This window comes from Leopardus geoffroyi, chromosome A3 (assembly GCF_018350155.1).
Source record: "Leopardus geoffroyi isolate Oge1 chromosome A3, O.geoffroyi_Oge1_pat1.0, whole genome shotgun sequence".
NCBI classification, from domain to species: Eukaryota; Metazoa; Chordata; class Mammalia; order Carnivora; family Felidae; genus Leopardus; species Leopardus geoffroyi.
In genome coordinates, this window is record NC_059336.1 from 108,944,163 (window position 1) to 108,959,144 (window position 14,982).

The 14,982-nt window shown below is 43.4% G+C and overlaps 1 protein-coding gene across 4 annotated transcripts in view; it reads right to left on the minus strand.

Moving 5' to 3' along the window:
- The window catches only part of GALM (galactose mutarotase), a 115,107-nt gene that overhangs the window by 25,419 nt on the left and 74,706 nt on the right, over positions 1-14,982 (minus strand). For 3 of the 4 annotated variants that reach the window (XM_045447099.1, XM_045447098.1, XM_045447100.1), the window contains exons 3-4: positions 13,272-13,478; positions 7,509-7,590 (exon numbers count right to left, since the gene is read on the minus strand). In XM_045447099.1, the coding sequence (XP_045303055.1) occupies positions 7,509-7,590; positions 13,272-13,478 (289 nt within the window). Of the gene's footprint in view, positions 1-1,227; positions 2,506-7,508; positions 7,591-13,271; positions 13,479-14,982 lie in introns of those variants that run through there. The other variant, XM_045447101.1, reaches the window with a different exon arrangement.

Sequence of the window (14,982 nt, forward strand, 5' to 3'; positions counted from 1 at the left end):
CCCTAAAAGTGTATGCCAAGGTATCCCTTTCCTTTCTGTGTGACAACGCCAGATCAGTGACAAACAAAATGGAGGATAAGACTCCACCCCTCCCCCAAACACACACAGGGGAAGGTCCCCTTTTACTGAGTACCTCAGCCACAGTATTACAACTGCTGTAAAAGAAGAGGTGCTACTTTCTCATGACAATGGGTTTTCCCTTCACCTGAAAAATTATTTACCGAATATCTATAACCAAGGTGGAAAATCACCTGCAAAGTTTAGACCTACATCAGCATTTCCCTCAAAAATAGTTTTTATAAAGGGCAAACAAAAAGAAGGAGTTGACAGACAAACACAAGTATAAATTAATAGTCACAAAAGGAGGGGCTTGGGACTATCAAACACCCTTGTATCACAGAAAGACTCAAGCTTAGAAGCAAACCTGGGGGACTTGGCAGAAAGTCCAGAGGAGCCTGGATAAGTGAAGCTCAGAAATTGCAATTTGTCAGATGAAGCATTTGGGACAAACCTGCACAGAATTCAAAGAATGATCTGATAAAAAACCTCATGGTTAAAATGTTGCTTCCTGAGCTTCCTCCTAATCCACCACCATAAGTTGGTCATGACAAGATTTTGCAGATGAGAAAACCAAGAACCAGCAGGACAAGAGACGTGCCACCAAACAAGGTACTATGTTGCAACAGAGCAATGACCTCCAAGATTACTGAGGGGCACAGGAAATAATTCTGAGCTTTTTTTTTTAAAAAATTTTTTTTTAACGTTTTATTTATTTTTGAGACAGGGAGAGACAGAGCATGAACAGGGGAGGGTCAGAGAGAGGGAGACACAGAATCTGAAACAGGATCTTGGCTCTGAGATGTCAGCACAGAGCCCAACGGGGGGCTCGAACTCACGGACCGCGAGATCACGACCTGAGCCGAAGTCGGCCGCTTAACCGACTGAGCCACCCAGGCGCCCCAATAATTCTGAGCTTTAAAATGGACTGTTCCTTTCCTACATTCCCTTCCTGGTCAGTCTAACACGGCCAGACACTTCTACTCAGGCTCTTTAGTCTCAGGAAAGCCTCTTATGCAGGCATCTTTGTCTTCCCTCTGTCCCCCATTTTTCAATATAATTTGTTTTCTGTTTTCTATGCAGAAAAATCAAAATAAATTTAAGAGAAGGAGAAACAGGGAGGAAAAGAGAGAAGCTGTGAGACTACCTATATGAAAGGTAGACAGGAAGTGAGAACACTCAACAGTCAGAACTTCTTTTTTTTTCTTTTTGGCTTACTTCCCGTTTCTTGACTACATGGTTATCTTGGCTGTCTATATAGTCAAGAAATTACTTTTCTTTCTTTCCTCTCCCCCACCCCCCGAAACCTTCTTGACATCTAACCACACTATAGGGTCTGTAGAGTACAGGTCTAATTATAAGCAGGAATTTTAATACCAGTCTACCTAGGTTTGAATCCCAGCTTTCCACCACTTGTTAACTGCGTGATCCCCAGTTAAGTTACTTAAACTCCTTGTGCCACAGGGTCCATATCTGTTAAATAAAAATTAACAGAACCTACCTTTTAGTATTCTGGCATGGATTATCATTTATAAAGTCTTCTCTGAAATACTAGCTATTACTATCATAAACCTTCACCTCATCTCACAGATAGACAAAGAGTATCTTCCCTTTTCTCAATTCAGCACAACCACCATCTCTAGATACTGTATATCAATTACCCAGAACTCGTAACAGAGCATGGCTGGTCTAACGGGTTTCTTGTAGCACGTCTCAAGGAAGTGGCCTTGTGGTTCAAGTCCACTTCTGGCTGAACATCCGGAAGTTTGAGACTGGACTCAGGTACACCTGTGAGTCTGCCCTGCGTGGAGCGGCCTTGAACTCCAGGCCAGCCGAGGGTCATCCAGAGCCACCCCAGGGATTGTAGCTGTACCAGAGCCTGGTGCAGATCCGACATGGCTCCAGCCAACCTCTCCAGGCCCATCGGTTTTCTGCTTCCAAATACATGCCCCGAATGCTCCAGAAGCCCAGTGCTGGCCTGGGGGTATTCCTGCTGTTTCCTGCTCTCCTTATTGTTATTCATCTCTATCCAGAACACCTTTCTTCTGGTTGCCTGGCAAATTTCCACTTGCCCTTTTGGGTTTTATTTAACTCTCATCTCCTCTATCCAGGGGTCCCCAGACAGTGCTTTCCCTCTATAACAAGTGTCTGAGTTCTATCTATCCTGATATTTTCCAGGTTAATGGATACTATTCCGGCTGACTCTCCACTAGGCTGTTGATTCCTGGCAAGCCCAGCAACATAGGGGAGGTACTTCCAAATGACCAAATGACTTTGGACTGGTCTCAGAATGAAGCCACATGCTCATGCACTTTTGGTCTGTGTTAAGAGTCCAATGAAATCTGGGCTCCTGGAGATTTCCTCTTGGCTGAAAGAGGGCCAGACATGTGAATTCTTCCATCATGGCAGTGCAGAATGGGAGTTGCCACCCATTTTGGAAGGCAGTTCCTAAGGAAACATATACTTTGCTTATTTCTTATGGCATTTCTGAGGAAGGGGAAGAAGAAACACCCTATAATTCAGTCGAAGTGTTTCTGGGAAAACAGACATAACCTATAGCCAGACCCATAACTGGGACTGGCTAGTGTATGGATAGGTAAACGACTTATGGATTTTTTATGTGCTCTGAAGTTGTTGCAACTTACTTTCATGATAGAGTTCTAATGGATTTGAAGGGTGGTAGAACTAGCAGTAAAATGTTATATTGAGAGCCTTGTAGAATCACAGAATGTAAGAGCTACTAGTGACCTTTCAGACTAATTGTTGGTTCTCAATCATGAGTCCATGGTAAAATTTTTACTGGTTCACAGAAAACTGAGACATATTTGGATAATCTACTATCACATTTCTTTTAAAAGCAAGACGAATTCAATGTAAAGTGTTGTTCTTTGTTCTGAGATTAAAATCTCCCCCCTTTTGTGGTGTTAAAATATTTTCTTTAATGGGACGCTTAGGTGGCTCAGCAGATTGAGGGTCTGACTCTTGATCTCTGATCTCGGCTCAGGTCATGATCCCAGGGTTGTGGGATCAAGCCCCATGTTGGGTTCCACACTGGAGCATGGAGCCTGCTTAAGATTCTCTCTCTCTCTCTCTCTCTCTCTCTCTCTCTCTCTCTCCCCCCCCCCGACCTCTCTCCCCTGCTCAAGCTAGTTCTCTCTCCAAAATAAATAATTAAATATAGTATTTTTCTTTATGAAAAGATGGTGATTATAAATGGCAACTTGGGTTTTAAAAAAATGAATTCAGTCTATTTCTTTTTTTTAAAGTAGGCTCCACACCCAACATGGGGCTCAAACTCATGACCCTAGGATTGAAGAGTCACGTGCTCTACCGACTCAGCCAGCCAGGCTCCCCTAGTCTATTTATTTCTGTTCCTCATTATTACCCTGGTTAGTTTAATTTTTTTTAATTGAAATATAATATACATACATTCCCATTAGTTTTAATAGCCCTATATTTATGATTGCTTTCTAACTTGGCAAAACGAAAAGTTAGGCAACTCTACATAAGTCTGTCAAATTATTTTCTAAAGAAAATTTACTGGTCCATAAAATTGGATTGAGTTCAATATCCCTCCTATTTGCAGAAAAGGAAATGAGGGTCTAAGGAAGTTAAATGTTAAAATGTTATGCATACATTGAAGGTCACCTAGCTAGTTAACAGCAGATTCAAGACTACAGCCATGGTTTTTGCCTCCCAGAGCCCAGAGGGCCTGCAGCCGACCCAGCTTCACAGGTGTTCAAAATTAGTACGAAGTATAAAATTTGATCCTAAAACCACTCACAGTGCAGAACTGAGATGGACATGAGTTTTACGCGTTTCATTAGATTACACGTTAAGTTCTACTGGGCTTTGCCACAATGATCACTTACAATCACAACAAATAATCTTCCCACGGCATGAATTATGCATTTTTGTGATTTTCATCTGATCAAAACTCAATAGGACAATGTGAGGTTTTATAAATATACACAAATAAATATGCACTTATGTCATCAGTTCCACCTGTAAACTACTTAACTCATTTTCTTCTTTATCAGTCACAACAGAGTAGCGGCCATTTTCCCCTTACAGTTCACAACACACAGTTCCAATGTAATCAGGCTGCATCTAGGACAAGATGGACCAGTTTACTCAGCCTCACACTGAGTCATGTAAATATCAGAAGATGACACATGTTACCAACACAAACATGAGATCCTTTAAAACCAGCCCCAGAGCTAGGAAAACCTTCAAAACTGCAATGCAAAAAAAAAATTTTTAATGCATTTATCTTGATTTCTCATTATTATTCTAATTAATTTTATAGCCCCTGTATTTATGGGTTTCTAATTCCTGCTGTTAACTGAAGTTACCGTTTAGCATGCAGGCTCACATTCTTATTATTTTCCTCATAATAATTTTGAACTAGAGGCCATAAACACAGCCTCATTGTTTTAAAGAGAACAAAATAAAACAAAAGCCCTTACCTGTAAAGTAAGGCAGGTGTCCAGGAAAATTAAAGTCATATCTTACTTGGATCCCTGGACTATTTTTTTTTTTAAACTTCGAAATAATCTTAGACTTCAGCAAGGTCACAAAAATAGTACATCTCTGGGGGTGACTGGCTGGCTTAGTAAGTCAACAGAGTATGCAACTCAATCTCAGGGTTGTGAGTTCAAGCACCACATTGGGCATGGAGACTACTTAAAAAAAAAAGTACATCTCTGTATAACCGTCCTTTCCCTAATGTTAACATCATACACGACCATGGTATAATGATCACAACTAAGAAATTAACATTAGTACAATACTATTAACTGAACTACACATTTCATTAGAATTTCACCAGCGTTCCCACTGATGTCCTTTTTCTGACTCAGGGTCTAGTCTAGGATTCTCACATTGCACTTAGTTGTCCTATCTCCTTGGTCTATTCTGTGACCAATCTTCAGCCTTGCTTTGTCTTTCATGACCTTGACACTATTGAAGAATATGGATTAATTATTTTGCAGACTGTCCCTCAAGTGGGTTCGTGTGATGCCTTCTGCTGAATGGAATGAGGTTAGGCATTTTTGACAGAATATCACACAATGTACTTTTCAGTACATCATACGAGGAGGACACAATACATCTTATTACTGGTGATTTAAACTTGACTATTTGGTTAAGATGGTGCCCTTGGCTTCAAACTGCTCATATTCTATCATTCTACGTTCTTTATTAGCAGAGATGACAACCAAAATAGTAGCACACTTACACGGGGTGGGAACAGAGAGAAAGGCCTTCCTGACCTTCCACATAGAGCTGCCAGCAGATGGGCTTATGGAGGGCTGGAGCTCTGAACAGACGCTCCAGAGGATGGTACACAGGACGTTAATGCTCTGGCAAAGGGGTCTGAGGCAACACCTCCAAGTTGCCATCAAGCAGGAGACCTTGGCCAGCCCAAGGCCAAGGCGGGCAGGCTTTCTTCCCAGGGGAATAAGGGCTGATGAGCAAGTGTTTGTGTGTTTCTGGATTTCTGCTCTTCTTTTCTTTCATCCTCTACTTTTGTTTTCTTTCTTTCTTTTTAAAAAAAAATTTTTTTTTTTTTTTTACTTAAAAAAAAAATTTTTTTTTTAACGTTTATTTTTGAGACAGGGAGAGACAGAGCATGAACGGGGGAGGGGCAGAGAGAGAGGGAGACACAGAATCGGAAACAGGCTCCAGGCTCTGAGCCATCAGCCCAGAGCCCGACGCGGGGCTCAAACCCACGGACCGCGAGATCGTGACCTGAGCTGAAGTCGGACGCCCAACCGACTGAGCCACCCAGGCGCCCCTCTTTTTAAAAATTTTTAATGTTTGTTTTATTTTTGAGAGAGAGAGAGAGAGACAGAGCGCAAGCAAGGAAGGGGCAGAGAGAGAAGGAGACACAGAATCCGAAGCAGGCTCCGGGCTCCAAGCTGTCAGCACAGAGCCCAAGGCGAGGCTCGAACTCACAAACCATGAGATCATCATCTGAGCTGAAGTCGGACGCTTAACCGACTGAGCCACCCAGGCGCCCCACTTTGGTTTTCTTTGACTAAGACTTCTACACTTACCTCATCTCTGATTTTAATGAAATCCCAATAAGAATATTTATCTACTGCTCTGGTGGTTAATTACTTCAAGTGAATTTCCATAAGCTGACATGAATAGCAGCACCCCTGCCGGCCATCTTGCCATCATCCACCTGTCCCCTGGAGGCAGATGGCAGTGCACCTACAGTCTAGTACAAATCCACACCACTTAATCCTGGAGACTCCACAGGAACCAAGGTTCGTTCGTTTTCTTTCTTTCTTTCTTTCTTTCTTTCTTTCTTTCTTTCTTTCTGTCTTTCTTGTTTTTAATTGAGATATAATCCACATACCACAAAATTCACCCTTTTCACAAGTGCACAATTCAGTAGTGTTTAGTATATTTACAATATTATCCCACCATCACCACTATCTAATTCCAGAATCTCTTCATCACCCCAAAAAGAAATCTTGTACCCACTGGCACTCCCCATACCCCTCTGTCCCCAGCCCCTGGCAACCCCCTAATCTACTTTCTATCTCTACAGATTTGCCTATTTGAACCAAGGCAGTTTTGATCCCAAATAATAATAACCAAGATGATCTCAATCCAGTTAACCTAGGAGATGCACACATACACCCATAAACTTTGATTCTGGCAACACCTCACCTTCCCTTTTGATACTTTAGACTCCCTATGCTACCCCATTCCCCCAACTGTGTCTCAGAGGTGACATATGCATTTGTCTTTCTCGGGGTAGAACGTTTCATCCTCCATCAAAAACCACGTTGTGTTCTATCAGTGTCCTGCAGTGGTGAGGTAATGTTTAGGTAAATTTATCTCTGCTAAGGTGCTAAGAAGTACCAGATTTACATTTTAGCAGAGAACTTTTGCTGTCTAAGGCTCAGCCAGGATGGCCATATGACCCAGCTTGTTTAGAACTGTTCCAGGTGAGGGGAGTCTGGGTGGCTCAGTCGGTTAAGCGTCCAACTTCGGCTCAGGTCGTGATCTCACAGTTCGTGAGTTCGAGCCCCGCGTCAGGCTCTGTGCTGACAGCTCAGAGCCTGGAGCCTGCTTCGGATTCTGTGTCTCCCTCTCTCTCTGCCCAGCCCCTGCTTGTGCTCTGTCTCTCTCTCTCTCTCTCACTCAAGAATAAATAAAACACTAAAAAAATAACAACAACAACAAAACTTCCGGTTGATACCTGTTGCCCTGGCTTAATGATTAGTAGCATCTCCTTTTCTTCTCAACAGTGTCCTCGTTTGTTTGTTTAATTATATGGTCCCCCAGCCACAACCAACATAAATGTCTAATCATGGTAATTATAGGCAATTTGGCAGCCAACAGAGAAAATACATTGAGGTAAATGAAGTTTCGATGTTCCTCCAATCACACCCCAGCTCTGCATTCCCATAAAGAAGTTTAAATTCACCAACCTGTAGGAATAAGGGTTTCATCTACCGGCAAAAAGGCATCAGCTTCTATAGTGACTTCATGGTCATAGATGTTTGGGGAACCCTGGGAAGGAAAGGTAGAGAAAGAAAAGAAGATTTAATGCTTAGTCTTATTTTACTTTTTTTTAAAGACAGAGAGAGAGTGAGAGTGTGTGCGCAAGCAGGGGATGGGCAGAGAGAAAGTGAGAGACAATCCTAAACAGACTCCATGCTCAGAGCAGAAGGAGGCCAACGTGGGGCTCAATCCCATGACCCTGGGATCATGACCTGAGCCGAAATCAAGTGTCAGACACTCAACCAACTGAGCCACCCCGGCGTGCCTATATTTTTTGCTTTTTAACTTCTCTTGCAGAAATGTTTGCAGGCATTGACAAGAATTTTAGAAATCCCATTTGACCTATGGCGATCAATAATATGTTCATTTAAGCATCGGCAGATAGGTGAGCAATGGATACATTTGAAAGAAGTTTTCAAGCGTGACCCCAGCATGCATCTTCTTTTCTAAATGGAATTATGAACGTGAAAAGTCAGAGAGACATCACTGGTTTGAAAGACTTTTGGACTTTGGCTTATTAGCAGAGGGGTTTCTCCCACTCTCCTCACACATGACAGGCAAATAGAAGAGCAAGAGCTGTTGGCCTGGAACACACAAGTACTGGATGGCCTGGTATCACCTCCAGGCTTGCTAGAGGTGGGGTATCTGTCACCCTTCTCTGGCCCAGCTCCCACCCGGAGGACCCATCCTCTACCACATGACAGAAGCCTGGGAGTCAGAACTGGAGTTCCTGCTTTTGAGAGCTTGCCCATCTCTTCCATTAAAGATGCAGCTTGCCCTTGGGGCGCCTGGGTGGCTCAGTGGGTTAAGCATCTGACTTGGGCTCAGGTGATCTCATGGTTCGCGGGTTCAAGCCTCGTGTCGGGTTCTGTGCTGACAGCTCAGAGCCTGCAGCCTGCTTCAGATTCTGTGTCCCCCTCTCTCTCTGCCCCTTCCCTGCTCTCACTCTGTCTCTTTCAAAAATAAATAAATGTTAAAAAAAATTTTTTTTTTTTAAAAGATGCAGCTTGCCCTCCCCAGTGGGGTCAAAGATAGAGGGTCAATAGTCAGAAGGCTTGTGGTCTATCTCCAGCTGTATTGAATGGCCCCAGGTAGAATCTCTCTCTCTCTTTTTCTTTCTTTCTTTCTTCCTTCCTTTTCCTTCTTTCTTTACAGAGCACAAGCAAGGGAGGAACAGAGAGGGAGAGAGAGAATCTCAAGCAGGCTCCACACTGTCAGCATAGAGCTCAGTGTGGGGCTCAAACTTACAAACTGTGAGATCCTGACCTGTGCCGGAGTCAAGAGCCAGATGCTTAACCGACTGAGCCACCCAGGTGCTCCTAGAATCGCTTTTCCTTCAGGGTAAAACTGGGCCAGTAATGCCTCCACCTTTTCCAGGATTCTTGTGAAGAAGTTTAGTAAAGCCATGTCGTGCTCCTTGCAAATTGGGAAATACACGTATATGTTTCTGCTAAAAAGGATTATATTCTAATAGGAGTAAATTTTCAAGCTTCATAGCAGAAGACGTGGAAGGAGAACCAGGAGAGGGCTTTTGCTAAGTGAATGCTCAAAAATAAGCTAACCTATTGGCTCCCAACTGGGGATGATTTTGCCATAGGGCAAAATCTGATGATGTCTGGAGACAGTTTTGATTGTCATAATTGGGGGTGGTAATGCTCCTGGCATCTAGTGGGAAGAGGCCAGCAATTCTGCTAAACACCCTACAATGCCCATCCCTGCAACAAAGAAATTATCTGACCCAACGTGTCCACATGCTCAGGTTGAGAAACCTCGAGCTAAGTCACGCTGAAAGCCCTGCTGGGTTCCTGAGAAGCAAGCAGAGGGAGGCGGAGCCCTGCGGGTTAACTGAAACCGATCCTCTAATCAGAAAGACTCGGGCCTCCACAATCAAATGGAGTCGTCCTGAGGAGAAATGCCAGGATCATAAGAATCGATGTCTAAACAGGCCAGAAATTGCTTTAATTGCACTCCGAGGAGGCTCTGGTTCTGAAGAACTGCCGTGGTCTTGTGTTCTCCCGGTGGGTACAGGCGGGCAGGGGTAGGAGTGGACGGTGGAGGGAGACAAGGCCAGGCCTCTGCCCACAGTCTCTTCCTTAGCCACTTGTTTGGTCCTCTTCTGACCTGAGAAGGCGGGTCCAGAATGGGAAGGGTCTGCACCACCACCTAGAGCAGCTCTGGACTAGAGGGGTCCCTCTCTTGCCCGGCTCCCCCTGCCGCCATCCCCTCACGCCTCGGTGGTACCGCCAGCACCAAAGAGGCCTCGGGGTCTGAGGGGAGCGGAGATGAGGGAAGAGAACCGGGGACTGTTTCCTTGGTTCTATCTGCTCAGTGCTCCAGCGAAGGCTGAGGAATATTCCATTGTACGAATGTATCACAATCTGTTTATCCCTTCTCCTGTTGACAGACTTTTGCTTGTTTCCAGCTTTTTATTATGATGAATAATGCTGCTTAGGACTTTCCTTCTCTTTGTGTTTTTTAGCATTAGGGCAGGAAGCAAATGATTCCATCACATACCAAAATAAATTGCTAAGTCTAAGAGGCTAGGAAGAAGCCTGGCGGGGGGGGGAGAAGGAAAGGAACATTTATTAGACAGCCACTCTCTTAACGGGCACTGGGTCACAAAGCGGCACTTACATTCCTTTATTAAAGGGAAGCATGCTTCATTTTATGATTCTTCTGACCTGGAATAATGCAATGACCCACTTCAGTGGAATATTACTGCTGGATTCATTTCCTTTCCAGGCTGATGAAAACCTGGCAAGAAATGCTGATCCACCAACAGATCCTGAGGCCCATCTTTGGGTTCAGTGTTGTTTTGGTTAACTTTGCTCAGCTGCTGCTAGCTCAGAACATTAACCATTTATAGAGCTCATTATGGCCTGCAGGGTTTTCTTTTTTTTTCGTGCATTACCACTACCACTGCCTTAATTCAGCTGTCATCACCTTTAGCAGGATATCCTGGACACTATCATACCACCCAAAAGTCATAGCAGCTCCTTTACGGACGCCCTCCTTTTTCTCTGGCAGAACCCTGCCTTGTTGATTCATCCTATGGTAGGCTGTATACTCGGGGAAAGGGCTTCCTTCCCAATCCCACCCGGTGAATATTGATTGGCCTAAGCTAATCATGGTGGCCTAATTCCCTTGCTGGTGATTAGGTTAGGCAGGACATGGGACACACTTCTGGCCCATGAAATGTGAAGGAAAGTCTGCTGGGGAGCTTCTGGGGGAAGTTTTTTGTCTATTCTCTAAAACGGAACATTAGAGATATGAAGAAAGGAATAGGTCCTTTTTTGTCTCTGGTTGTGACTATATGTAGAGGTGATTCCTGGGGCTATGGCAGCCATCTTGTGACCATAAAAGGATAAGCCTGAAGGCAAAAGCCAAAAACACTGAAGGAGCAGAGTGGAAAGGCAGAAGAACCGGGTCCTTGCTGACGTACCTACCCAGTCATACTGGAACCACCACTATTCTCATCTCAAATTCCCCGAGGCTGCCTCTTTGGGTAAAGTTTCAATTAAAATAAAAAAACCAAAAACCAAAAAACAAAACATGTTTGCCCAGTTTTGGGTTAGATAAGGAAGGAACAACAACAACAAAAGCCCAACCAACCTGCAACCTATATACCTTTTCCACTCTTCGAGAACCAGTTCTCTCCTCCCTCCAGGTCTCCAACACTCAAACTTAGAAGTGATGAGTCAAAATTTGGCCCCAAGTAGCACAAACATACTGCTTATTAAATAACAAACAAAACAAAAAGAAAATATATAAGATGAGCTGACCACTTTAAATGATCAAGTTTTGAGCTATTTCCCTGGGGACAGTTTAAGACATACAGTAGTGCTGGGGTGCCTGGGTGGCTCTGTCCATTGAGCGTCTGACTTCGGCTCAGGTCATGATCTCACGGTTCATGGGTTCTAGCTGACAGCTCCGAACCTGAAGCCTGCTTTAGATTTTGTGTGTGTCTCTCTCTCTGTTCTTCCCCACTTGTGCTCTCTCTCTCTCTCTCTCTCTCTCTCTCAAAAATAAATTAAAAAATGCTTTCCTGGGTAGGGTAAGAGATGATTTGAAGATGCAGAAGCCCTTTGACTCCAGGCCTCGTAAACAGCTACCCACTCTTGTTGTGATGCTCCCCAAAAGGCTGATGGCTCCCTCCTATCCTCAACCCTGAAGTTAGTGGCTATGGGTTCGAGCTGCACTAAGACAGTATACAGAAGGGGGCTAACACTGAACACCCTTTTGGGTGGGGTCTGTGATCTCTGAGAGTCCTCCTGCCAAGTAAATGGAAAGAGTTTTAGTGAATGTTACATTCCCATTTTGTCTCCTTGATTGGAATACATTGGCAGGTGTAATATTTCATGCATAATTTCTTTCCTATCTCTGAATCTCTTTCTTTAGGCCACCTCCCACCCATTACAGAATAGGATGCTCTCAGTATACAAAAATGTGGAAAACAGTAAAAAATCACCATGATCTACTACCTATACAAACCCACTAATATTTTATTCTATTTCTGCCAGGTTCCTTTTGAGCTTATTATAAAAAGTTGGGTGTATAAGGGGCGCCTGGGTGGCTCGGTTGGTTAAGAGTCTGACTCCTGATCTCAGCTCAGGTCTTGATCTCAGGGTCATGAGTTCAAGCCTCAAATTGGCCTATTAAAAAAAAAAAATTAGGGTCTTTATGCACATTATTACAGAGGCGCATGGCTGGGCAGCTTTGGTTTTTGGTTTGTTTTTAAGATCTCAAGGAGCATGGCAGAAGTTTCTGAGGGTAAGGGATAGACAAGTTTATACTCCTCTTTATTTTTCAAGGGAGAACTTTGGAAATTACATAAGAACCAATTAATTCGTGCTATTTGAAAAGATCCTGGAAAAAAAAAAATCAGCACATCGTGCTATTTGAAAAGATCCTAGAAAAAAAAATCAGCACATTGTCAGCAGACTCCTGAAAGAGTGTAAAAATGCTAGATATTACTAGTTGGCTGTGAACATCATCTTGTGGTAGGAAATCATGCCAAAGTGATTCAAGTAGAGTAGACAACAATGAGTTTTTCAGATGAAGAGGAAGCAATAGATATAGTCTACAGAGTTTAGCTAAACTTTTCCCTCTGCCTCATGTAACAGCCTCCTCAACAAACTAAAATACTACCATTAGTTGGGAATAAGGTAGTGTAGAGGGGATTACCTAAGAGGGGTGAGAGTGTCTCTATACCCTCTTAGGGTGGGAAGTACAGCAGAGATATACGAATGTTGGTGGCATACCTAAAGGGGCTGAGCCAGGCACATTTTTAAAGTTCCAAGGGTGGAAAGTGGAACTTAACTGGAAGTAATTTTTTGGGAGTAGGAGTGGAATGAGGAAGCAAATGTAAACTCATGTGACAGTTAGAAGAGAGGGAGTTCTTGAAATAGCTGGGTACTTGTCTGAACCTGTGGGAAAGAGAGAGTTCTCTTAGTAACACAATGTACTCATTCCATCTTTCTCTGTAACTTCCATTTATTGAGCACCTACTATGAGTCAGCTGTTTTGCTAGGCATTTTTCCTCATCACCAGGTAACTGCATTGCCAGGCTAAGTCCATTCTGGGTGGGTCTATCCAGCTACTCCCCAGGTCATTCCACAAAGCATGTGGCAGGAGAGGAGAGGTAAGTCACATTTTATACTAAGCAGGAGAGCAGAGGTAAGTTCTCTTACCTGGCCTGCCAGGTTGAAATAAGAATGGTTGGTCAGATTGACCGGTGTGGTCTGACTGGCCTGAGCTCGGTAGTTGACCATAAGCTCCCCACCATCCAGTGTGTATGTCACCCAGACTTTCAACTCTCCAGGGTAACCTTCCTCACCATCTGGACTGATCCTCGAGAACTGGACACCATTTGACAGCACCTGAGGGGTCCAGACGACCTAGAAAAAAGTGTTTTCAAAGCTGTTAAGTCATTGCAATCTCCAGCTAAACGCCACATTTCAATATTTAAAGACAGTGATTCTAGGAAGAGAAATGGTTATATGATCTTTAAGATGTTGGAATAATAGCTTGGATTCTATTCTATTCTATTTTATTTTATTTTATTTATTTATTTAGCTTGGATTTTAGTTGTTCTAAAATTTTGTTTTATACAGAAAAGTAGATTTTGAGAGAAAAAATTTTTTCTTTCTCTTTACCTACTCCCCTTCCCCATTCTCTTCCTCCTTAAATTGATATGTATGTGCCTATATTTTCTTCTTCCCCTTCTTTAAAAGGTTATTTTTTTTTAATTTTTTTTTTAACGTTTATTTATTTTTGAGACAGAGAGAGACAGAGCATGAGCGGGGGAGGGTCAGAGAGAGGGAGACACAGAATCTGAAACAGGCTCCAGGCTCCGAGCTGTCAGCACAGAGCCCGACGCGGGGCTTGAACTCACAGACTGTGAGATCATGACCTGAGCTGAAGTCGGACGCTTAACCAACTGAGCCACCCAGGCGCCCCTAAAAGGTTATTTTTTTATCTTGGTGACCCATTCTGATAAATGTCATATAGCAATATCTGCTAATAGTATTAAAAAATGACCTAAATAAGTCAGCTCCTCTGTCCCAGGGAAGTACTGTTTATGAATATTTATTAAAAAAAAAAAAAAGGGGGTGCACCTGGGTGGCTCAGTTGGGTAAGTGTCCAACTTCATCTCAGGTCATGATCCCATAGTTCATGGGTTTGAGCCCCATGTTGGGCTCTGTGCTGACAGCTCGGAGCCTGGGGCCTGCTTTGGATTCTGTGTCTCCCTCTCTCTGCCCCTCCCCTGCTCACTTTCTGTCTCTCTTTCTCTCAAAAAATAAACATTTAAAAAAGAAAAAAGAAAAAAAATTTATATTAAAAAAAAAATAAGATTCTCTATATCCCCTGGGCAGAGTTCCAAACAAATAAGAAGGTACTTGTACCGTTAGAAAGAGTCTTACCCACAAGTCAGGAGTCCTGATTTGGGGACAAGGTTTGTTCCTAGCTCACTGTGTGATGGTGGGCAACCATTCCTGCCACAGAGGGCTTGAAAAAAGATCTTGAAGTTTTTTTCTCATTCTAGAAAATATGGTTCTAAGGGTGACAAGAAAAATATGAAGAAGGGGTGCCTGGGTGGCTCAGTCAGTTAAGCGTCCAACTTCTGCTCAGGTCACGATCTCACGGCTCATGGGTTCAAGCCCCACATCAGGCTCCGTGCTGATGGTTCAGAGCCTGGAGCCTGCTTCAGATTCTGTGTCTCCCCCTCTCTCTGCGCCTCCCCTGTTTGCGCTCTCTCTTTCTCTCTCTCTCAAAAATAAATAAACATTAAAAAAAAAAGAAAAATATGAAGAAAAGTTTTCCAGGAGTTTTTTGCTTTCAGAAATAGGAATCTGGCATTGACACAGTGATTCCCCTCTCCCTTGCCCTAGAGGCCTCGAT